This window comes from Trifolium pratense, linkage group LG7, assembly GCF_020283565.1.
Source record: "Trifolium pratense cultivar HEN17-A07 linkage group LG7, ARS_RC_1.1, whole genome shotgun sequence".
Lineage (NCBI taxonomy): Eukaryota > Viridiplantae > Streptophyta > Magnoliopsida > Fabales > Fabaceae > Trifolium > Trifolium pratense.
In genome coordinates, this window is record NC_060065.1 from 49720925 (window position 1) to 49746546 (window position 25622).

At 30.1% G+C, this 25622-nt stretch overlaps 6 protein-coding genes across 11 annotated transcripts; 4 read left to right on the forward strand and 2 right to left on the reverse strand.

Moving 5' to 3' along the window:
• The first annotated feature begins 272 nt into the window (after positions 1-272).
• Positions 273-3381, forward strand: LOC123900132 (proton pump-interactor 1-like). The gene is made up of 8 exons (XM_045951463.1): positions 273-324; positions 500-705; positions 802-984; positions 1228-1359; positions 1468-1626; positions 1718-1912; positions 2425-2523; positions 2613-3381. The coding sequence occupies exons 2-8, from the start codon at positions 514-516 to the stop codon at positions 2802-2804; spliced, it is 1152 nt and encodes a 383-aa protein (XP_045807419.1). The 5' UTR covers positions 273-324; positions 500-513; the 3' UTR covers positions 2805-3381.
• A 612-nt stretch (positions 3382-3993) lies between these two features.
• Positions 3994-8220, forward strand: LOC123900133 (proton pump-interactor 1-like). Of its 4 annotated transcripts, XR_006805806.1 has the most exons (10): positions 3994-4150; positions 4276-4466; positions 4585-4734; positions 4805-4930; positions 5032-5163; positions 5270-5458; positions 5803-5901; positions 6023-6232; positions 7100-7198; positions 7320-8220. XR_006805806.1 is itself a non-coding variant. In XM_045951464.1 (8 exons), the coding sequence occupies exons 2-8, from the start codon at positions 4290-4292 to the stop codon at positions 6155-6157; spliced, it is 1008 nt and encodes a 335-aa protein (XP_045807420.1). In that variant the 5' UTR covers positions 3994-4150; positions 4276-4289; the 3' UTR covers positions 6158-6444. The 4 variants fall into 4 exon arrangements, 3 of the variants coding, with proteins under 3 accessions (XP_045807420.1, XP_045807422.1, XP_045807421.1); XM_045951464.1 differs by lacking the exons at positions 7100-7198; positions 7320-8220 and having other exon boundaries at positions 6023-6444; XM_045951466.1 differs by lacking the exons at positions 7100-7198; positions 7320-8220 and having other exon boundaries at positions 4820-4930; positions 6023-6444.
• A 2879-nt stretch (positions 8221-11099) lies between these two features.
• Positions 11100-20272, forward strand: LOC123898411. Of its 2 annotated transcripts, none has more exons than XM_045949357.1 (5): positions 11100-11268; positions 11377-11565; positions 11665-11778; positions 19745-19798; positions 20048-20272. In XM_045949357.1, exons 1-5 carry the CDS (start codon positions 11104-11106, stop codon positions 20222-20224), a joined length of 699 nt encoding a protein of 232 aa, XP_045805313.1. In that variant the 5' UTR covers positions 11100-11103; the 3' UTR covers positions 20225-20272. The 2 variants fall into 2 exon arrangements, with proteins under 2 accessions (XP_045805313.1, XP_045805312.1); XM_045949356.1 differs by lacking the exons at positions 19745-19798; positions 20048-20272 and adding exons at positions 11883-12065; positions 12259-12507.
• Positions 13550-15141, reverse strand: LOC123898414 (proton pump-interactor 1-like). 2 transcript variants are annotated; one of them, XR_006805315.1, is made up of 4 exons: positions 15022-15141; positions 14731-14919; positions 14008-14649; positions 13550-13910 (listed from the first exon to the last, which is right to left on the reverse strand). XR_006805315.1 is itself a non-coding variant. In XM_045949359.1 (4 exons), the coding sequence occupies exons 1-4, from the start codon at positions 14926-14928 to the stop codon at positions 13785-13787; spliced, it is 621 nt and encodes a 206-aa protein (XP_045805315.1). In that variant the 5' UTR covers positions 14929-15141; the 3' UTR covers positions 13550-13784. The 2 variants fall into 2 exon arrangements, 1 of the variants encoding a protein (XP_045805315.1); XM_045949359.1 differs by having other exon boundaries at positions 14008-14106; positions 14452-14649; positions 14731-15141.
• On the reverse strand, positions 16264-17670 carry LOC123898413 (neuromodulin-like). The gene is made up of 3 exons (XM_045949358.1): positions 17245-17670; positions 16970-17143; positions 16264-16439 (listed from the first exon to the last, which is right to left on the reverse strand). The coding sequence occupies exons 1-3, from the start codon at positions 17650-17652 to the stop codon at positions 16299-16301; spliced, it is 723 nt and encodes a 240-aa protein (XP_045805314.1). The 5' UTR covers positions 17653-17670; the 3' UTR covers positions 16264-16298.
• On the forward strand, positions 18678-19738 carry LOC123898415. The gene is made up of 4 exons (XM_045949362.1): positions 18678-18704; positions 18870-19048; positions 19161-19349; positions 19448-19738. Exons 2-4 carry the CDS (start codon positions 18884-18886, stop codon positions 19565-19567), a joined length of 474 nt encoding a protein of 157 aa, XP_045805318.1. The 5' UTR covers positions 18678-18704; positions 18870-18883; the 3' UTR covers positions 19568-19738.
• Positions 20273-25622: the final 5350 nt, after the last annotated feature.

A 25622-nucleotide genomic window follows, 5' to 3' on the forward strand; every position in this document is an offset into this window, starting at 1 on the left:
GGATAATTGGAGAATCATAATTCTTTATTATTTATTATGAGATTGATATAATATAAAAACAAAAAAAATAGAGATGAGAATGATATAATATAAGGAAGTGATGTGAAAACAAAAAATAAAATAGAGATGAAAATTATATAATATAAGGAAGTGATGTGGCATTATTGTGTGATTTAATTGGATGTAAATGGGTGATGTGGATTAGGGTTAAGATGGATAGTAGGAGAACTATCTAGGAATTATATATATAGATTATCTATTTAAATACTCCACCAAATAGTGATCAATTGCACGTCCTAAAAAGTAAATTCTCAATCACCAGAGGTAAGTATCTTTTCTATGAGTAATGTTGTTTTTTAAGTTAATTTGATTTGATTGATTTCTTACCTAGACTCTTTATACTTAGGACAAATAAATCAAACTAAACTGATTTGATTGTTTATTATGATTTATGACTAATTTTTCTCATTAATTATGACTTTTATTATGACAAAATTAGGAAACTTAAACATCATGGAGAATAAAAAAACTACATCACCTTCAAAGCCTATTGATGAGAATTCAAAACTTGTTCATCAATTTTACTTTGTTAAGATTTGGCCAACAGATCCAGATTCAATATCTAAAATAAAAAAGGAAGAGAACTTGGTTAAGAAAATGAATCATGAAATTGCTGAAATCACTGAAACAATTGCAAAAAAAATGGTATAGAAATTTGTATTAATTCCTAATTTATCCATAAATTTGAATATGGAAGAAAAATTTCACATTATAACAAAAAGTTATTTTATTTTGTAACAGGCAGAAAGAGATCATCTAGCTTCTGTGTTGCAAAGGTTAAACTATCCACAAAAGGATCGGAGAAATCGCGTCGCGAGTAAAGAGAAGATAGTAAGGGATTTACATATGATTCTTGATGAATTGAGTTTGTTGAATAAAAAATCAGCTAAGGGAAGATGGTTCAATGAAGAGCTTGATAAAGATGTAAGAAAAATAAAGCTATTTTGTATTTAATAGTATGTTATATTACGATGTAATTCATATATTCATTATTTTGTTTTGGTTTTAAATTTTTAATATATAACTTACCCGAGAGCATTTAAATGAGATGACACGGATCTCTTCTAACTTAATCAAGTTCATGAGTTCGATTCTTGACTTGGACATCCAGCAGTGTTAAAACTGTTAGGAAGAGTTTGGCGCACATTTAATATAATTTTTGTGTAGTCTTTGAATTCTTTGGTGCTACAACTACATGGGAGCAAAAGCTTGGTTGAGGAGAAAAAAATTCTGAGGAATATAAACATTCAACAGAAAGATGATGATTCATTCAAATCACTAGAAGTGCTTAAGAAAAAGGTAATTTAAATAAATTTAATCATTTTCTTAATTATGATGGTTTGAGTTTCTCTGTTTGGTATTAATGATATTATATTGTTTTGTTGGAATGATGATAACTTGGAACAGATTAGATGGAGTTATTACTTGAAAAATTGGCAGAAGCTCTTAAGAGAAATTGAACAATTTCAAATCCAATGTTTGGAAAGAGTTTCTGGTAATAATTTTGAGAAGAGAAATATTTCCAACTATGAATCCTTGAAGAAAATTATAGAAGTTGAAATTAAGGTAAACCATTATAATTAATTGGCTTTGACTTAGAAGAAGATTATTCACGTGTTAAAAGTGTTATTAGTGAATCTAATATATTTTGTCTTAGGTTCTATGCGATGACTCTTTGGAAAACAGAAATGAAGGGTTGAAATGTGGGATCAGAATTAGACATGCTGCGAAAGAATTAGAAGCTAAAAACCAAGAATTATATTCCTTAAAAGAAATATTGTCGGAGAAAAATAAGAAAAAGGTCGAAGCATATCAAAGGATTTTGGAATTGAAGAAATTGTATAATGAGGAGGTAAGATTTTAAAAACCACAATCTATAAATTTAGTATATTTCTAAGTAGAAAGTCATGGTTCTCTTTCTCCTCGAGACTGAAGAGCAGATCATCTCCCGTGAAATTTTTCTATAATGACATTTCAGTCATTCATTTCATTTTTGCAATACATGTTCATTTGATCAAAATAGTTTAAAAGGTAGAGATCTACACCACATCCGGTGAATATGTCATTGGAGAGGATCTGCATTCTCGAGATTGAGACGATTACTTAATTGGTGCCTGTTTAGCAAAAATCGGAAAACAAATATAAATTGATTTTTATGACACACATGTGTGATGTGTCTTTTCTCTTGTTTTTCCCAAACTAGCACCAATCAGGTCACTATCAGAGACATTACATTAAAAAGCGTTGTGGAATTCTAATTTTAGAACATCGTTAGAGTTTGATACAATTTTTAAGTATCGATACACGAAATGTGGTCCACCATAGAATTTGTCGTATCGTTATATGTTAGCTTTTGAATTTCAGATTCTCCACTATTATCACTATTGTTCACTTATTAACAAAGTCCATCAGCTGGTTGAAGGAAAAGATGTAGCAACCCTTGATGAAATGTCAAGTTCAGAGGTAATTGGTTTAGTTTCCAATATGTTATTTATTTGATATAAGCTGTTTATTTTTGTTTCTTAATGTTGGTTTCTTTTGGTGTGTTATAGGTTGGGAAGTTTATGTTAGAATGGAAAAATAATAAGGCTTTTCGAGAAGATTATGAGAGGAAGGTTCTGCGATCATTAGAGAGACGACAACTAAGTAGAGATGGACGAAGAAGACCCGATAAATCGGCCAATTCTAACATGAACAACCACATCAAGTGGTGCATCATGAACAAGTTTGTGATATCGCTATAACGAATACAAATTTTACAAAATCCATCGTTGGATTGAAAATTTGTATTATAAAGATCATCCATGCCAAATTTTAAAAAAATTGAAAATCATTTGATACGTCTTTGAGACCCATCAAAATTAACGGTATTTAATGTGGTTGTTCATGTTAGACAAAGCCCGATAAATCATGTACTATTATAAAATGATTGTTTAGTGTCACTGTTAAGAAGTCCCACATCGGTTGAGAGATGGTCTGACTAAGTGTTTATAAACTAGAGGCAATCCTCACCTTACAAGCCGATTTTGTAGGGTTGAACTAGACCCAATACCCAATTTTAAGATGGTATCAAAGCCTCTCCAAGATCTATTGGGCCACCCGGTATCGGGCCAACTACCATTTATATCCGCGTATCAAGCCCAATAGCGCTGGACGCGAGGGGGTGTGTTAAGAAGTCTCACATCGGCTGAGAGATGACCTGACTAAGTGTTTATAAACTAGAGCCAATTCTCACCTTACAAACCGGTTTTGTAGGGTTGAGTTAGGCCCAATACCCAATTTTAAGAGTCACTTTAATAAAAAACATTTCTCTTTCTCTAATTTTATTTTTATTTTTAAAATAAATTATAAAAAAAATATCAACGTCCACCTCACTCCACCTCATACGGAGGAATACATAAATAAGCAATAATGACATTCCTAAGAATACCATTCATAATTTTTGAAGTGAAGATTTATTTTAGTTTTTGAGAAAAACAGTGAGACATTTAGGGGATAACTCATGAATACTTCGAAGCTCATTCGATAATTGATTTTAGAATTATGTAATTCACTTAACGAGTTGAACCTAACGAGTCGAATCAAGTTTTTCGTGAACTTAAAACGAGTCGAATTTAAGCTAAAAATAGTCCATATTCTTAACGAGACAATTCGAGCTGACGCAAGTTCGACACAACTCGACACCTTGAGTTGAGTTTCGATCTATACCAACTCTTAACGAGACAATTCAAGCTGACACAAATTCGACACAACTCGACTCATTTCCGGCCTTAAGTTTTAGTTAAAAATAAAAACAACTTTTGATTCTACTATTCTTGAATTTTTTTTTTGTTGAACCAATTCTACTATTCTTGAGTTTACTTTTACTCAAAGTGTTCTTTCTCTTTCTCCAATAATTTCATATTCCTAATTTAAAATTTCTTTTATTTTTTATACCTTTTCAAATTTCCAAAAGGTATATAAAATAAAAAAAATCCAAATGTTGACCTTCTTGGCGTGGGGTGCAAGAGTTTAATTAACCACATATATAAAAGTTAATTACCATTAACCACACTTAAACTCAGTGATCCATTGCTTGTCCTCACAAGAGGTAAGTAAATATTTTCTAATGGTGTTTTTTCTTTGACTGTACGTAGAATTCAATGATTACTATTTTTATTTTTTTATGATTCATTTTTCTTATTAATTATGCCTTTTTTTTTATGTCAAAATTAGGAAACTTTAACAACATGGAGATTAAGGAAGACAATTCAGAACATGTTTCAAAACATGTTCATCAATTCTACTTTGTTAAGCTTTGGCCAACAACTCCAGATTCAATTTGTAAAATCAAAAAGGAAGAGAACATAGTAATGAAAATGAAACAAGACATTTGTAAAATCTCATCTATTATTGCAAAGAAAGCGGTATACTATATAGAAATTGGTATTTCTAATTTATTTTTTTTCATCCATAATAAATTTGAATATATGAAATGAAACTTTGATACTAACAAATGTTTTGTTTTGTTTTGTTTTGTAACAGGTAAGAAGAGACTCTTTGTATGATAGATACCATGGTGTGTCGACGGAAGAGACGATACTAAGCAATTTAAATATGGCTCTTGATGAATTGAATTTAAGGAATGTTAAAGTAGAAAATGGAGGATGGTTTGGAGAAAAGCTTGATAGAAAAGTAAGAAAAAAAAATATATTTAATATTATTTTTATCATGATGAAATTTATATATTTTTGTTGTTCTATAGTCTTTGAATTATAAGAAGCTACATGGTAGCAAAAGTTTGGGTGAGGAGAAAAGAATTTTAAGGGATATAAAGATTCAACAAAAAGATGTTGCTTCATTCAAATCACTAGAAGTGCTTAATAAATCGGTAATTTAATAAAATTCAATTTTTTCCTTTCGTTATGAAGATTGGAGAAAGGAAGTAAATTTATTTTTTCTTAATACGAGTGAAATGGTGAAATGCGACAGTTATGGGGTAAGCATTATATTTATCACGGTTGGGAGAAGCTCGTCAGAGAAATCGAACAATTCCAAAACCAACCTATGGAGAGAGCTTCCAAGTATGACAACTTGAAGAAAACTATAAAAAATAAAATCAAGGTAACTTATAATTGGCTTTGACTAACAAAAAAAATAGCTTATTCAATTCATGTCTTAAAGTTGTTATTATCATTGAGTGTGACAAATATTTTCTATTTTGTTGTAGCGTTCTTATGATTATAAATCTTTGAATAACAAAAGAGAATGTGGGACAGAAATTATCACTGGTGTGAAAAAATTTGAAGCCAACAAAAGAGACTTATATCCTTTGAATGCAAAATTGACAAGGAAGTATAATAAAAAGGATGAAGCAAATCAAAGGATTTTGAAATTGAAAAAATTGTATCATGAGGAGGTAAGTTGTTAAAATCCACAATCTATGCATTTAAGTTATTTTTACTTGGTTGTCAAAAAGTGATTTTTACTTAAAGTAGAAGCTCACGATCCTCTTCGTTCTCATAATTCAAACAAAAACAAAGGGAAAACAAATATGAATTAAGTTTTGATGGACACATGATAGTTTTTTCTTGTTTTTGACAAACTGATCGATACTGATCAAGTCATTGTCTCATATGTTATAACAACGAAGATCGTGAATTTCTACTTCATACGATTTTTAAATACTTGTTCACACTGGACCACAAAATACGTAGAACTTGCCATACATGTGTTATATACATGTTACTTTTTCGATTGTAGATTCACGACTACTACCAGTATTGTTCACTTATAGATAAGGTTCATCAGTTGGCTGAAGAAAAAGATGTAGCAGCCCTTGAAGAGATGTCAAGTTCAGAGGTTTGTAGTTGGTTTCCTTCCCTATATAAGTTATTTATTTCACATAGAAAGAAAAAAAAAAAACAAATTCTGTTTTATAATAAGGGATTTATTTTTGCTGTATTCTTGATTGATGTGTTAGGGTGCGAAGTTTATGTTAGAATGGAACAATAATAAAGCTTTCCGAGAAGATTATGAGACGAAGGTTCTGCGATCATTAGAGGGACGGCAACTAAGTAGAGATGGGAGAAGAAGACCCGATAAATCATGTTGTTGAACTTGAAATTTCGGAACAACAGAATACATAATATCTTTTAGTAATGCATGCTTACATCAAAGATCAAACACGACGGTAAAACTAACACATCGATATATGTAATAATTTGATGTGATAAATAAATTAAATAACCATCGTGAAGATTCATAATAGAAATAGAGGTCATAGTCCTCCGCTCCATTGTAAACATAAATTCCCCTATGTAAATACGACGAAAAACTCCAACATCTTGTCATACTGTTGTAGGGACCAAATTTCCAATTTTTAATTAGTGTTTTGCATTTGCAGGTAAAAGAGTAATTGAAGAAATGTTTAATCTGGAGTCGGATTGAAGCCGCTATGAACTAAAGCGGCTTCTATTAGCCTTTCTATCTGGTTTAGTACCGAGATAGTAAAAGAGCTAGCCTAATTGTCCCTTTTTAATGATTTTTTTAAAGCAACTTTTTAATGATTGTTAATTAAGATCTAATTTTTCATTTTAAAAGAAGGATCTTGCTAAGGAGCGTCCCCGAGGTACTCTTTAAGCATTTTATTTAAAGAATTTTTTTTTGCATAAATCGGGTATCCTCTGAGTGTAACTATAGAGATTAATCTCTCGAACGTTATGAGATCTAAATGGATGACAAACTCTTCTAAGAATTTTAACACTATGTATACCCAACTCGATCAGAGATCGAACTCAGGATCTTGGTCAAGATAAATTTTTTTTTCACTTATTAAGAAAATCAAAACATAATAATTTACTATCATGTGGTACAACATATTTGAATCCCTAAACCATTTAATCTTGAGTTTGATCTATATACGGTTACATGTATATGATACATTGGTTTATCAATAAAAAAAAACATAATAATTCGCGGTATATCTTTTTATTTCTACCATGAAATAAATTTCATGAAAAAATATAAAATTAATTTCCATTAATTATTGTGTATGAAGAAAAAGAGGAGTCAAAATATATTAAATACAATTTGGCGTTCAAAAAAGAAGCTAGCTGAAGCAAGAATTGCAGTCCTTCATGAGATGTCAAGTTCAGAGGTTGGTAGTTGGTTTAATTCCCTAAAAGTTTTTTATTTCACTTAAAGAAGTTCTGTTAATTGAAATAAGACTCTATTTTATAATGAGGAATTTAGTTTTGTTGGTTTCTTTGATGTGTTAGGTTGGGATGTTTATGTTAGAATGGAACAATATAAAGCTTTCTGAGATGGTGAGAAGTACTTTCTGCTATCATTTGAGAGACGACAACTATGTAGCGATGAGAGAAGAACTATTAAATCATGCAGTTGAAATTTGAAAGACTTTTAAGAGTAAATGTTATTATGTTGAAATTTCACAACAAGTATGAAGTATCTTTCGGTAATACATCTTAGAAATGAGTATTGAGTTTAACTCAACCTTACAAAATCGGCTTGTAAGGTGAGGATTGCCTCCAGTATATAAACACTTAGTCAGATCATCTCTCAACCGATGTGAGGCTTTTAAAACACCCCCTCACGCCCAACACTATTGGACTTGGTGTGTGGATATAAACAGTAGGTGGCCCGATAGAGGAAACCTGATAACAAGTGGTCCAACGGATCATGGAGAGGCTCTGATACCATCTTAGAAATGAGTATTGAGCCTAACTCAACCTTACAAAACCGGCTTGTAAGGTGAGGATTGCCTCTAGTATATAAACACTTAGTCAGGCCATCTCTCAACCGATGTGAGACTCTTAAAAATACATACATCAAACTACCCATGACAAAACCAATTGTTAGTTGGTTCAGTGGTGATTGAAGCTGAACTTGGAAGGGAGGACCGCGGTTCGATCCCCCGCAACTGTGATCGGGAGGGGGCTGGAACCACTTGATGCCAGATTTGACTCCCGAACCAGATTCAACTAGTGGTGAAAAACAAAAAAAACTACCCGTGACAATAATATACGTTATATCATACCTGTAATAATATGAATTTAATTTATATACACCATCGGTGTAAAGTTATTTTACACGCAACTAATAATATATTGATAGATCATATAATGTATTTTAAAACATATGACATGTTACATTATTGGATGTTTGTGTAAAATAATTTTACATCGACAATGTATTACAATTAAACTCAAATGTTATTATGTTGAAATTTCACAAGAAATGAAGTATCTTTCAGTAATACAGACATCAAACTGCCGGTATACGTCGAAAAAATATCTAAGTTTTAGTCAGGCCCGGTTTTCTTTCAGTAATACAGACATCAAACTGCCGGTATTATTTCTTTGAAAATTAATTTTTAAAATTAAGTTGCAATTTTTATTTAAAATTCTATAAATTGCAATTTTTTTAATATTTTTTTATTATGGTCCATTTTTATTATTTGTCCCGGGCCTCCAAAATCTCGGAACCGACCTTGATTTTAGTAAATAAACCAATACAAAGAGGAGTACAAAGAGACATCACAAAAAGATGTTACAATAGCAAAACAATAGGAAAACACAAAAAGATGTTACAATAGGAAAACAATACAAAGAGCAGTACCGGAAGTACACAAAAGAAGAAAACAAAAAGAGATCGAAGAAAAACACAAAAAAATAACAACACCAAAAGCACCACCACAAGACACCAGTTCACCCAAATCCCGAACCACAACAACTGGCTAGGGAGAAAGGAAATGACAGGGGAAGAAGTAAAATGAAATGACAGGGGAAGAAGTAAAAGGAATAGACCACCCACATCGTAGAAACATCAGCACCCACACCCCACTAATCTCTATCCACTCCAGCACATGACAGGTTGTACCTCCCACTGATAGAACGAGCATGAGTTACAAGGATTTTTGGCTAAGAACCACTCCCACGATAAAGTTTCACCTTTTCAACCAAAGGTGTCGACATACACAGTTTCCCTAAAAAAAATTAGATAATTCTGAGAGTTTCAAATAGACCACACAACAACATGCCAAATTAACACCCAACCTAATAATCTAAACTTCTTATTCACGTTAAGACCTAAAAACCCCTAAAACAAACTTGTCCCTTTTAACTGACTGTTAAGGATCTAGTTGTCCATTTTGAATGAATATAGCATGTTGGACATAATTGAAGTTGCATGTGACCGAAATATAAAGTGAAGGTCATTTCGCAACCGATGTGAAATTTTTTAACAATCTTAGTTCAACCAATTAAACTACGCCTTATGCACGATGCTTTTTTGCGATGAAATATTCCTAATGACTAAACTATCATGTAGTGTTTAAACTTTGTCATAAAATGTTAATGATTGACACTTTGCAATTGCAAGTCTTCTACAAAAACCTGTTGCTCAAGGTTCATTTGTTAACTGCATGATATATATATATTTTTTTATTTAAATCCAACTACCTACATTTTAAATAACTACATATAGCATCATTTAAGCTATAATAAACTCTAGGTAGGTTGCTAAATTCATAAAGTCAAATGTTTTGAGATTTTCATTTCTTATTTATAACATTTCTGCCCTATAAATTATTCGAAAAGGTATAAAAAATAAAGAAATTTAAGATGTTGACTTTTTTGGCGTGGGGTGCAAGAGTTTAACCACATAATAGTTTAATTACTAATTAGCCACTTAAATAGTCCATAAAATTAGTGATCCATTTGCATGTCCTAAAAAGCAATTAAAGCCAAATCACTAGAAGTAAGGTAAGTATCTTATATATGAGTAATGTTGTTTTTCATTGACTATAGAATCCAATCATTTATGGGAGTGTATTGAATAGGGATTTCAAATGACTATTTTAACAAAAAAAGTCTTGAAGATTTTGTAGGATTGTATTGACTTTGTGAGATTTTAAATGATATTTTCAACAATCACGATTTTCAAATCAAGACTTTAAAGAATTGATTACATAGATTTTCTAGATTTTAAAGTACTTTATGGATTTTTATGATTTCAAATGATTCAGTAAAAATTTTTTAAAAAAAGAAACAAAGTTATTGATTTCCTAAAATAACATTCAATATTAATAATAACAATTAATCAATATAACAAAATAAAAATCAATGAATCAGGAAAACAAAACAAATAAAAAATAAAAACATAACAGATGGGAAAAAAAATTACACGTTAAATTGGTACAAAAACAAAAAAAAAAGTTATGTTGAAGAATTTTGAGAGTGGTATATGTGTGATGATTATTGAACAATATAGCAAATCGTTTTTTGTGAGTGATATACGTTGAAGAAATTTTTGATCTAATACAAGTTATAATTGATTGAAAAGTATATATAATTCATTCCACTTGTAAGAGAAGAAACTCAGTAAAATTATGTTAGAGGTTTATAATTATATGTATGGATAATATAGCAAATTGTAAGAGAAGAACATATTTTGAACTGATGAATTCCGACGGCAATAGAGAGGTAGAGAGAAAATATTAGCGATTATAAAAAACATGAGATAATCAGGAAACATGAAATAGAAACATGAGGAAAGGTGAAAGAAATAAAAAAAAAAAAAATGAGAATCCATCAAAATCTCATGATATGAGGAAAGACTTTTTGTAGCTCAAAATTCACTAAAAAGTCCATCAAAATCCATTAAAATCCTATTTTCTAAACAATCCATCGAAATTAGAATACTTTTGAATACCACAAGACTTTTTGTAAGTTGTAAAGAGTCTTGATTGAATACCACTAGACTTTTTTAAAGTCTTTTAAAATCCTAATTGAATACCACTAGGCTTTTTTAAAGTCTTTTAAAATCCTAATTAAATACCACAGGATTTTGTCATCATAAAAAAGTCTTTTAAAATTCATTGAAATCCTAATTGAATACACCCCCCTTAATCTTTTACTTATAAGACTTGGGACAAGTAAATCAAACAAATTAAACTGATTTAATTTGCACATTGTTTATTATGATTCAATTTTCTTATTAATTATGATTTTTATTATGTCAAAATTAGGAAGCTTTAACATCATGAAGAATATGGAAACTACATCACCTTCAAAACATGATGGAAGAAGAACAAAGGCTATTGATGAAAATTCAGATTCATTCTCTAAAATCAAAATGGAAGAGAAAGTTATTAAGAAACTAAATCATGACATTTGTGAAATCACAGAAAGGATCACAGAGAAATTGGTATTTAATATATAGAAATTAGTATTTCTAGTTTCATCCATGATAAATTTGAATATATGGAAGGAAACTTTCACATTAACAAAAATCCTTTATTTTATTTTGTAACAGTCAAAAAGAGATTATCTCGAATCTGTGTTGAGACGCTTAATTAGTTATCGACGATGCTCGCCACACAAATACCGAGTGGAGGAAAAAGAGAAGATACTAAGGGATTTATATATGGCACTTGATGAATTGAATTTCATGAGTAATAAAACAGCAAATGGAGAATGGTTTGTGGAAAAGCTTGCTAAAAATGTAAACAAAATAAAGCTATATTTTTGTTATGATGAATTTTATATATTTTTTGTTTTTCTGATTTTGAAATAATTTGTGTAATCTTTGAATTATTTGAAGCTACATGGGAGTAAAAGTATAGCTGAGGAGAAAATGATTCTAAGGGATATAAAAATTCAACAAAAAGAGAAAGATGTTGCTTCATTCAAATCACTAGAAGTGCTTAAGGAAATGGTAATTTAATTAATATATTCATATTTACCATAATAATTATCGCATTTATATTATGCACATTAATATATTTTTTTTAATATATGTGAATTTGTCAAATGGGACAGGCACATAGATATAAGAGAAGAAAACACATTGAGCAGATTAGACAGAAGAATAACTACATTAATGGTTGGCTAAAGATTGGGAAGGAAATTGAACAATTCCAAATCCAACTTATGGAAAGAGCTTTTAAGGAAGATATTTCCATCTATGAATCCTTGAAGAAAACTATAAAAGACCAAATCAAGGTAACATTTTAATTGGGTTTGACTAATTAAAAACAATTTTTTTTTCCAGTATTCTTAGTGACTAAAAATTTCACATTAAAAATGAATAAGTAGAGTATCCGAGATTCGAATCCCGACTTCTGCATAATATATACAATTTTCCTGACAATTGAGCTAAGTTAATATTTTCTATTTTGTGTCTATTTTGTGGTAGGTTGTATGTGATTATATGGAATCTGGCAGCAGAGTTAAATATGGTGTGAAAGAACTAGATGCCATAAATGGAGAAATATATTCTTTGAGAGCAAAATTGACAGAGAAGTATAACGAAAAGGATGAAGCATATCAAAGGATTTTGAAATCGAATAAAAATTTGTATTATGTAATGACTTAATGAAGATAAATTACCATAAAAAAAATTTCTTCTCTGTTTCCTTACCTTTCTCGTTTGTTCATAGTAATTTTTTTTCCTTAATTCCTCATGACATTTCAGTGTAAATTGCACTCTTTATATATTGTTTCATATTGAATAAATAAAAAGAAGAGAATTTCCACAATTGTGCTATTATCAATTTTGAAGTTACATCGGTACAGGGGCGGAGCCAGATGGTAGTGATGAGGGGGTTCAGGTTCAAAGGAACCCGCTGAACTTGAAAAAATTATGTATATATCTTATATATTTTGCACTTTGAATCTCTTGAAATTGTACCTTTGAACCACAAAACAGAAAGAAAATAGAGGAGAGAACATTTGCCCAGAAGTGAGAAGATGCAAGCAAAAAAGAAAATAGAAGTATGCAAGTGAACTCGAAGAACTATAAAGCCATAAACAAAAACAAAAACAAAAGCGGCGGCAGCCAGGAAGATGATAAGTGATAACTGGTATTTAGGTTTTCTTCAATTTAGGCCTTTGACTGATTCAGGGGAATTGATCACCAACGATTCCACTGCTTAGGTAGCGGATGATAGGGGAAAATTACTCATCAGCGGAAAGGTAAAAAAGGAAATGCAGCAACCCTTGATGAGATGTCAATTTTAGAGGTTGGTAGTTTAGGTTAACTCCTTGTAAGTTATTTAGTTCATTGGAATAAGAGTTTGTTTTTATATAACAAAAGGGATTTATTTTTGTTGGTTTCTTTGATGTGTTAGGTTGGCCAGTTTATGTTAGAATGGAACAATAATAAGGCTTTCGCATAGAAGATTATGAGAAGAGGATTCTGCTATCGTTAGAAAGACGACAACTAAGTAAACTTAGGAGAACAAGAGCTGATAAATCATGCAGTTGAAATTGGAAGATTGTTAAGAGAGTAAATGTTATTATGTGAAATTTCGCAACAACGATGAATGAAGTATCTTTTAGTTATCCAGACATCAAACACTACAGTGTTACTAATACATCGACATCTGTAATAATTTAATAAAATGAATAAATTAAATGTAAACACTGGTATCAGATACAAACACATGTCATGTACTAGATTCAACTTCAGTATGAAGAAGATTTGGTGCTATATAATCCCTTTGTATATCATTCAGATGTCGGTCGTTACAAAAGTGTTTTCTTTAAGTTACATAAGTTACAATGTAAAACTCTTACTACTTTAAGTTGTCAAAACTAAATAAAGAGAATGGAAGAGATACTCAATATTAGGCTGTTCTGAAACTTCAACAGAATAACATTTACTCTTAACACTTCCAAATTTTGCTCCCAACATTACAAAAGCATCATAATCCAGCATGATTATTTATCAGGTCTTATACGCCCATCTCCACTTAGTTGTCGTCTCCCTAATGATTGCAGAACATTCTTCGCATAATCTTCTCGAAAAGCCTTATTATTGTTCCACTCTAACATAAACTTCCCAACCTAACAGATCAAACCAACAACAAACATTACTTTCTTATCAAGAAAGAAACTTAAATAACATATATGAAACTAAAACAACTACTAATTAAGTACTAACCTCTGAAATTGACATCTCACCAAGGGCTGCTACATCTTTTTCTTCAGCCAGCTGATGGACTTTATTTATATACGAACAATGTTGATAATAGTCGATAGTCTAAAATTTTAAAATTAACATATAAAATATGGCAAGTTCTACGTGTTTGATGGTCTACTGTCGATCAGTAATTAAAAATCGTCTGAAATTCTAATTATTACTAATATCAGTCTTTTGAAGTAGAAGTTCGTGATCCTCGTTCATCTGAGACAATGACTTGATCGATATCAGTTTGTCAAAAGTAATAGCAAACAAATGTGTCTTTCAAAACTTAACTCATTTGTTTTCTCTTGTAATTGTAAAACTGACACCAATTAGATCGCCGTCTCAAGTTTCAACTGCGAAAACGAATAGGATCGTGAGCTTCTACATGCAAATATATTAAATGTGGTCTTTAAATCTTACCTCCTCAAGATACAATTGTTTCAAATTCAAAATCCTTTGATATGCTCGATACTTTTTCTTATAATTCTCTGACAATTTTGCTCTCAAAGAATTCAATTCTGCATTTATGGCTTCTAATTTTTTCACACCATTTCTAATTCTGATCCCACATTCCATACACTTTCTTCTGTTTCCTAAATAGTCTTCATCACATAGAAGCTACCACAAAATAAAAAATACTGTCACACTTTAAGACATGAATAAGCTGTTTTTGAGTCAAAGTCAATTACAAGTTATTACCTTGATTTGGTCTTTTATACTTTTCTTCAAGGAGTCATACTTGGAAGCTCTTTCCATATGTTGGTTTTGGAATTGTTCAATTTCTATCACGAGCTTCTGCCGATCATTTAAGTGATATCTCTGTCTCATCTTCTCCTCCAAGTTTTTATGTTTTTGATAAAAGAATGTATTTCCTCCGTTACATGATAACTGTCGCATTTCACCATTTCACACAGATTAAGAGAAAAAATAAATTTACTTCCTTCTTCCAATCTTCATAACGAAAGGAAAAAATGAATTATATTAAATTACTGTTTCCTTAAGCACTTCTAGTGATTTGAATGAAGCAACATTTTTCTGTTGAATCTTTATATCCCTCAGAACTTGTTTCTCCTCAGCCAAACTTTTGCTCCCATGAAGCTTCAAATAATTCAAAGACTGCACAAATGATTTCAAAGCAAGAACAACAAAAAATATATAAATTTCTAGCATTAACCCTCTGGTTCTCAGGAGAAAAAAAGCTATAAATTTAAATAGCTTACTTTTTTATCAACCTTTTCGCCGAACCATCCTCCATTTTCTGCTTTAATATTCCTTAAATTTAATTCATCAAGAGCCATATATAAATCTAGTAGTATCTTCTCATTATTCGCCACGCAGTTTATCCTATCACGCGGATAGTTTAAGTGATTATTCAACACAAACTCTAGAGACTCTTTTTTTGACTGTTACAAAACAAGATAGCTTTTTGTCAATGTCAAAGTTTCCTTTCATATTCAAATTAATCGATGAAATTAATTAGAAATTATACCATTTTTTCTGTAATCCTTTCAGTGATTTCACAAATTTCGTCATGCATTTTCATAACAATCCTCTCTTCCTTTTTTATTTTAGATATTGAATCTGGATCTGTTGGCCAAATCTTAACAAAGTAGAATTGATGAACAAGTTTTGAATTGTCATCAATAGCCTTTGAAGGTGATGTAGTTTCTTTATTCTCCATGATGTTTAAGTTTCCTAATTTTATCTGAATTAAACTCATAAATTTGTTGATCATTGATTTGATGGAGTATTTAAGTAGCAAATTAGTAATTAGTTACTGTATATATTATGTGGTCAAACACTTGCACCCCAAGCCAAGAAAGTCAACACCTAGAATTTCTTTTATTTTTTTATACCATTTCAAATAATTTATAGGGAACACAAACAGATACATGAATTGATAATCTTAAACAGCCTAGCTTTTGACTTTGTGAATTTTGATAATCTTAACCAAATTTGGCTTATTTTTTAGCTTATGAAAATAGCTTATGCAAATAAATAAAGTTTTATGTTAATTCATAAGTTTTCACTAATAAAAAATGTACTTTTATATGCTATTTTCTCATAAACTACCTTGAAAAACTTATAATAATGCATAAAACCTTATTTATTTGAATAAGTTGTTTCGCATAAGCTCAAAAATAAGTCAACCCAAACAGGCCCTTAGTACATTATGAAAACAGAGAAGACTTTTTAAAATACAAATGAATAAAAACAAAATTGATCCCTAAATTAAGAAGAATCAATTAAGCATACTAATTATTCTTCTACACCAACTTGTAGTAGCAATTGTTTTCACTTATTAGAAACTCGTAGCCCTTTCTACATGGACACCTAAAAGTAAGGCTTAAGCACTTTTCAAGCCACTCTACACTAATAGCTTCTTCATAATCAGCTCTCAATTCATCCTACAAAAACAAAATATAGATTCATTCAGTAAAACGTTTTTGCAATATAAAGGTTCTAAGCCTTCAATATTTTAGCATAACTGCAATATATCATGAATCCTAACTGCAAAAGCAATTTACTATGCTTCTAAGCCTCAATATATTAAAGATTATTCTGATGGTTTTAAACTTGTGAACATGGTTTTAAATTATCCTTAGCAATATAAAGGATTTTGAGGTCTCGATATCGAATTTATGCAGGAAGATAAAAACTCTTTTTCCTTCCCTTCTGAAGCTTCTTGCACAAGTTCTTCCACTTTGTCGAAATCCTTAGATACTGGGTGAAAGATGCCCCCTTTTTTTCATTTATTACGGTTATTTCTTTATCATTTTAGTAGCAATTTCGACTATATCAGACACATTTAGTTGCAACATAAAGTTTCAAAGGGTAACCGCAACCATAATTGAAAGCCATTCTTCTAATTACTAATTAAAAGACCAATGTAAAATAGAAATAGAAAAGCCAATCAGAATCCATGATCAAGACATACCTGAGACTGAGATGGAACTTTGTCATCTTCAGCAACAAGAGAGTCTTTTTCTTCTTCTTGTTCTTTTTCCTCTTCTTTTTGTTGTTCTTTTTCATTTTCTTCTTCCTCATCTTTCATAATTTCATCCCACCATTGCTTCATTTCTGTTAACTGTTCTTTCATCCTTTTAAGCCTCTGAAATCACACACCCCCACAAAACAAAAAACAAAAACAATGAAAACCCATTATTCCAACTCAAAAAAAGATTAATTTTTCATCAAGAAACACATACATACCTTTGAATCAGGAGGAGAATTTTCTTCAGATTTCAAACAATGCGAAACTGCAGCTTTAACCGTTGCAGGATCAATAACTTCAGAGTTACATCTACTAATCGGTGGCCGAGGTGGCAAACCAGATGACCCTCTTACCGGCATTGTTTTCTCCTGGAAAGTGTATGATGGATCCGAGACAGATCCGCGAAGAACATTACCGCAGATACTAATAGGAAGAGTAATGGCAGAGAAGCCATTACGAGCAAGTTTCTCTTGGTTGAAAGAATGCTTCTTGGATGAGCGTTGATCGGAGGAAGATGTTGGCCGTGAACGGCGTTTGACAGAAGTGTTGTGAGTGTGAATGTGATGATCAAGATGATCAGCCATTGATGATTCTTGTTGTTGATTTTGAATATGTAAATCAGCCATTGTTTTGATGAATTCTGTTTGGTTTTTGGTTTTGGTTTTTTGGATTTGAATATTTGATTGTAAAGTGAGTGGCAAAGAGGATTGAAAAAAAGAGGGAAGGTTTGGTTTAAATAAGGAATGTGATGATTAGTTGGGAAAGTTTGTTTTGGCGCCTACATAACAGGTTGCTTGCTTACCAAGTCATCCCGGCTTTTAGCTCCTCCGGTTCGATTATTGGTTAAACATTTTTTTGGTTGACCTTGTAGGACTTTCTAGTCATCATCATATAGGATCATAACTTTGTTAAACATAAGATCTAATCAGTTACATGAATTTTGATTTTGCAACTTATCCTGAGTTGATCAAATAAAAGAGCAATAAAATTATGGACAATTATGTTTCTCTTTCTCCTCAAAGGACATTTTTAGCTAGATGTATTTTTTTTTTGGTATTAACTTTCCGGTTCTCAAGGGTCCCCTAATTTGGAGTTCAATTAGGAGATAAATAAAATATGATTAAGAATTGTTCCTACTATAAATTGAACTCAAATTCTTTCTGAACAATTCGTCCTTAAAAATTCATTATGTAATTGAGTCCAATCACTTAACTCTTTTGGCTAGTGGCGTGACTTTGAAGACAAGGCAGAGTGAGATAATAAGTAAAAGCAATTACATTTGACATGAATAATGGATTAATCTTTTTATGACACACAGGTAACAAATATTACTGCTTGAGCAACAGCATTTTGTAAATCCAACTACCTACATTTTAAATAACTAAATATAGTATCATTTAAACTATAATAAACTCTAGCTAGGTAGGTAGGTTGCTAAATTATAAAGTCAAATGATTTTTTGAGATTTTCATTTCTTATTTATAACATGTGTGCCCTATAAATTATTTGAAAAGGTATAAAAAAATAAAAGAAATTCCAGATGTTGACTTTCTTGGCGTGGGGTGCAAGAGATTAACCACATAATAGTTTAATTACAAATTAGCCACTTAAATAGTCCATAACATTAGCGATCCATTGCATGCCCTGAAAAGTGAAAAGTAAAGCCTAATCACTAAAGGTAAGTGTCTTTTATGAGTAATGTTGTTTTTCATTGACTATAGAATCCAATCATTTCATCTTTTACTTAGACTTATGACAAGTAAATCAAACAAAATTGATTTGTACATTTTTTATTATGATTTATTTTTCTTGTTAATTATAATTTTTATTGTGTTAAAATTAGGAAACTTTAACATCATGAAGAATATGGAAACTACATCACCTTCAAAAGATGATGGAAGAAGAACAAAGGCTATTGATGAAAATTCAGATTCAATCTCTAAAATCAAAATGGAAGAGAAATTTGTTAAGAAAATGAATCATGACATTTGTGAAATCACAGAAAGGATCACAGAGAAATTGGTATTCAATATATAGAAATTATTTAGTATTTCTAGTTTCATTCATGATAATTTGAATATGGAAGGAAGCTTTCACATTAACAAAAAATCCTTTATTTTTTATCCTGTAACAGTCAAAAAGAGATTATCTCGAATGTGTGTTGAGACGCTTAATTTGTTATCGACGATGCTGGGGACTCAGATGTCGTGTCGAGGATAAAGAGGCGTTACTAAGGTATTTATATATGGAGCTTGATGAATTGAATTTCATGAGTATTAAAGCTGCAAATGGAGGATGTTTTGTGGAAAAGCTTGATAAAAATGTATGAAAAAATAAATATCTAATTAAATTTAACAGTATTTTTGTTATGTGGAAATTCATATATTTTTTGTTTTTCTGATTTTGAAATCATTTGTGTAGTCTTTGAATTATTTGAAGCTACATGGGAGTAAAAGTCTGGCTGACGAGAAAAAGATTCTAAGGGATATAAAGATTCAACAAAAAGAGAAAGATGTTGATTCATTCAAATTAAATCACTAGAAGTGCTTAAGGAAAGGGTAATTTATGAGTATACCAAACATCTTTTATTCAATTATTGGAGAGTAAAAAATATTGAGCAGATTAGACAGAATTATTACTTGTATGATGATTGGCTGAAGCTTGTGAAGGAAATTGAATAATTTCAAATCTAACTTATAGAAAGATATATCTTTTCAGGAAAATGTTTCCAACTATGAATCCTTGAAGGAAACTATAAAAGACCAAATCAAGGTAACATTATATATTGGCTTTGACTCATCAAAAACTTATTTTTTTTGTCAAGTAGTATGGTGACTAAAATTCTACCCTTAAGGTTGATAAGTGGGATGACCGAGGTTTGAACCTCGGCCGGCCCCTTGCATATATAATGCAATATCCCAACTGAACTAAGCTCAAGGGCGACTCATAAAAACGGCTTAATTATTCATGTCTTAATGTTATTATCATTGAGTGTAACATATATTTTCTATTTTGTGGTAGGTTCTATGTGATTATATGGAGTCTGGCACCAAAGTTAAATATGGTGTGAAAGAACTAGATGCAATAAATGGAGAAATATATTCTCTGAGAGCAAAATTGAGAGAGAAGTATAACAAAAAGGATGAAGCATATCAAAGGATTTTGAAATTGAAAAAAATGGTATCATGTAATGAATAAAGATAAATTCCTTATAGTAATTTTTTTCCTCAAAGTGGATTAATTTCTCATAACCATTTCGGTGTAAATTACACTCTTTGTATATTGTTTCATTGAATAAATAAATGAATAAATAAATAAATAAATAAACAGAAGAGAATATTCACAATTGTGTTATGGAAAATGCTTAAAATATGGTAATATGGTAAAATATGTCTGGGCACTGTTTAAGGATACAAATATGGTAATATGGCATTGAAACTTGTGCAGTCAACTCCTCAAAATTTTAAAAATTATGATTTTCAATTTAAATCTTTTTTTGGTTTGTTTCCTTAACCAGCGTCTCCGTCCCGTTTATAGTTACATTGGTAAGTATAACAGTCGTCCAATCATATTTCTTCATGTAGATATGACCAAAGAAAACAAATATTGTGTCATTTCAATGTTTGTTAGAGATATTAACTTACAAAGGGCATATACCTTCGTTAATTTGGCGTACGTATTCAAGGTTTTTTGTTGAAGATTAGCAAATTCGTTTTGTTCACACCTGACGGAAATGTAATAGAAGTGCAAATTTGTTGGATAGTTTAAGCCTTACTTTTTTTTTATAGACTAAATGGCAAATCCTTTTAGCCTTACTTCTATTTTTTGGGATTTTATTATTATGGAGTCCCCTTCTAGTGAGCTTAGATGACTCATGTTTAATGATATTTTCGAGGCTTGTAAGCGTAAATTTAATTCCTTTGTTTTTTTTGTTTCTTTTTTGTACGTGACACAATGATAAAATGTTATTGGATGACACTGTATGATCTTTTTTCTCTTATTTTTTAAAGTGTACTTTTCAGACGGTAGTGAATAAGTGAAGTTTTATGAATTCTAAATCTAACTCTCAAAAACTGGCTACCAATAACAACAAAATTAGATGTGAAAAAAAAATCATGAATGAGTTCTCAATACAATATTACAGATAATGGAACTTGTTTTCCCTTCAATTATGTTCCCGAATGATATCTGAATCTGGCTAGTGATATCTTAAGTAAAAGAGCAATAGAGTTATGGACAATAATGTTCCTCTTTCCCCTCAAAGGACATTTTTAGGAGTGGTATTTTTTTATATTAACTCTCCAGTTCTTAAGGGTCCCGTAATTTGAATTTCAATTTAATTAAAGATAAATAAAATATGCATGGTTAAGAATTGTTTTCACTAAAAACCGAATTCGAATTATTCTAAACAATTCGTTTTTTAAAAAAATTCATTATGCAATTGAGTGCAATTTCACTTAACTCTTTTGGCTAGTGGTATGACTTTAAAGAAAAGGTAGAGTGAGCTAATATGTAAAAGTAATTCCATTTTACATTATTCATTAATCTTTTAATGACACAGTTAACAAATTATGCATGAGCAACAGGTTTTTGTAAACTGGGTGCAGAGCCAGTAAAATCCTATCTTTAGGCTCCAAATTGTAATTTTTTTTTTCACCACAAGTTTAATGTAGTTTGGGGTTTTCTTTGGCATCAAGTGGTTCCAGGGGGATTGAGTGGCATCAAGTAGTTCCGGTTAAATAGTAAAATAATATATATTATTTTAAGCTAAAAAAAGAGAATATGTTTCATTTTTAGGATAAATTATTTCCTTGGATGCTTAAAGAGTGGCAATTGCATTATATATATAAATCCAACTACCTACATTTTAAATAACTAAAGCATCATTTAAAGTTTAAACTCTAGCTAGCTAGGTTGCTAAATTCATAAAGTCAAATGTTTTGAGATTTTCATTTCTTATTTATAACATGTGTGCCCTATAAATTATTTGAAAAGGTATAAAAAATAAAGAAATTTAAGATGTTGACTTTGTTGGCGTGGGGTGCAAGAGTTTAACCACATAATAGTTTAATTACAAATTAGCCACTTAAATAGTCCATTCCATGTCCTAAAAAGTAAAGAAAAATCACTAGAGGTAAGTATATATCTTATATGAGTAATGTTGTTTTTCATTGACTATAGAATCCAATCATTTGATCTTTTGCTTAGACTTATGACAAGTAAATCAAACAAAACTTATTTTCACATGTTGTTTATTATGATTCATTTTTCTTCTTAATTATGATTTTTATTATGTGAAAATTATCAAACTTTAACATCATGAAGAATATGGAAACTACATCAAACAAAATTGATTTGTACATTGTTTATTATGATTTATTTTTCTTGTTAATTATAATTTTTATTATTTAAAATTAGGAAACTTTAACATCATGAAGAATATGGAAACTACATCACCTTCAAAACATGATGGAAGAAGAACAAAGGCTATTGATGAAAATTCAGATTCAATCTCTAAAATCAAAATGGAAGAGAAATTTGTTAAGAAAATGAATCATGACATTTGTGAAATCACAGAAAGGATCACAGAGAAAATGGTATATATATATATATATATATATATATATATATATATATATATATATATATATATATATATATATATATATATATATATATATAGTTACTCTTTCTAATTTCATCCATGATAAATTTGAATATGAGAAGAAAGTTTGACATTAACAAAAAAGTTATTTTATTTTGTAACAGTCTAAAAGAGATAATCTAGATCGGTCTGTGTTGAATCGCTTAAATTATCGACAATGCATATGCAGATACCGTGTGGAGCGTAAAGAGGAGATACTTAGGGATTTATATATGGCTCTTGATGAAATGAACAAATTTGATTTGTTCATTGTTTTCCTCTAAGTGGATTAATTCCTCATAACCATTTCAATATAAAAGTTTTACACAATCGTCCAATCATATTACATCATGTCGATATGACCAAAGAGAATATTGTGTCATTTCAATGTTTGTTGAGATATTAACTTACGAAATAGTACAATTAAGTGATAATTGGATGATTGTCTAAAATAATTTTATATTATCAGTTCATGATCTTTTTTCTCTTATTTTTTAAAGTAAACTTTCAGACGGCAGTGAATAAGTGAACTATCCAACTCTCAAAAACTTGCTACTTAACAATAACAACAAAATTGGATGTGGAAAAAATTCATGAATGAGTTCTCAATACAATATTACAAATGAAAATGAAACATTTTCATAATTTTTTCCACTTCTAATTTTGACAACCTCAAACCAAACATAACACAAGTTATAATAGAACAATAATCTCATTTTCAAAAGCAACTAAATCCTAAAACTTCATAATGAGAAAAGAAAACACAACGCTATAATATTACTACTCAATCTGTATCTCTAGCACAATGTGTAACTTTGGTACATCCACGACGATATGGATTAGCCTCTCCGGAACCACCACAACCATAATAAGAATTTCCGCGACGATTACACGGGGCACTATCTTTTTTAAGAGCATCATAACTTATGTACCTTCCATTTCCAGCTAAATTTCTTCTATTCATACCTTCATGGATACATTCTCCCAATGCGCCGTCACATATCTTCGATGCATCGATATCAAGTATAGGAAAACTTGAAAATTGGTTGTATGATTTTGAGGACATAGATTTCATTGGCAAGATTAAGATGAAGGCAATGAAAATTATTAAAAGTTGATTAGTACCCATGTAACAAATTAAACTTGGGTTTGAGATGAAAGGAGGTGTAATTTGTTGAAGTAAAGGGGAATTATTCATATGCTTTAACTTATTTTAAGGTTGGTGTAACATGTGTAGTGTCCGTTTCTTGCTCCATTTTTATCTAATCTCTTTAATTTATCTATGTATATCATGATTAATATGTTATTAAAAAAAGAAAAACTTGGGATGGTTGTGGTGATAATCTCAGTCAAATTCTTAAGTTGTGATGAGATTCAATCTAACACATAAATAGCGATTCTGTTTCATATTCCGTTAGGTAAAAATTCGATTAGTGGGATGAGTCATTAGTGTGATTTTTTTAGAGTTTTTTCTTTGGTAAATAAAATGTTTAAGTGTTACATGAACTTAGCTCAGTTGATAAGAGATATTGTATTTTATATGTAGGGGTCGGGGTTCGAACCTAAACACCACATTTATCCATCTTAAAAGTGAAATTTCTAACCAGTAGAATAATTGACAAAAAAAAAATATTTTGGCGAGAAAATAGGTCGGGCTGACAGAAGGAATCTAGTTTATTTTTTTATTTCATAATGAGTGTTAAATATTTTTATAAGTTTATTTAACTATATGTGATATGTGTGCGTTTGTCCCTAGTTATTTTTTATTTATCTACTTCTTTTAAAGAGAAATAGAGTCAAACACAATTTTGATAAAATTCTTAAAATAAGAATTGTATTTTTTTAATGAAGAAAACACGATATAAGTAACTTAAGAGTGAACAATTGTCTACATAGGTATAAACAATCAAACATCATATGGTTGCGGATCCACTTAATAAAGAGTTGACACCCAAAAGGTCTCATAAGCATATTGCTCGTGCCGGTGTTATGCAATTAAGTGATATTAAATTTTAGTGGGAACTTTTTATTTTGAATATTGTTTTTATGATATAGCCGTCATATTTGAGTTTAGGTAAGACTTAAGAATATTTTCAGAAGAAATAAAGTTTTGGATTATTTTGGGTTTAATGCTCCCCTTAAAAGTAAAATAAATAGTGAAATATAATTAAAGTTTTAATTTAAGGGAGGTAAAACTAAAATTTAACATAAATACGGGCGGATTCTAAGACGTATTTGGGATGGATATTTTTATTAATATCTTATGTGTTTGATCCGCGCATTTTTTATGATTGTAGAAAACTAAAATACAAAGTCAATCAATTCAAATAACGTATAGTTTTGCGACATGTGTCATGGAGAGATGTTCACAAAACAGAAAATGAATCTGGTAAATTGTAAAAAAATAAATAAAATAATGTGAAATATAAGACAATTTAAACTATAAAAAGAGGATAGGATTAAAAGTTGAAAAGGAAAAAAAAAATAGTTAATGGTTGAGATGTAAAGTTAATATAAAAAATTGAGAATTTTTTTTTGGAGAAAATCCATTCTCCACAAAATTTGACATCTAAATAAATCAAATAGATAAGTATAAAAATAATTAACAAGTTTTTTTAATAGGCTTTCTAGCAGGGTCATTCCATCAGATTCCATCTGTAAGTTATGTATCCATGCCAAAATTAGTTCCATTTGTTTTAAGAAATTGCTTTATTTCATTGCTTAGAAATAAAATGATTAAATTAAACATAATATTTCACTTGCACATACAAGTTACATGTGTTGCTATTTTAGAACTAGTAGCTTATAGAATAAGTACGAGTTACACATTCACATAAGGAGTACGTCAACAAATTTATACTAGTCATCAAATAAAATAACTATTAGTAAAAAAAATTCAGTAAAATAACTAGCTAGTCAATGTCCTTTTGCTTTCAAAAAACCTAGTCATTG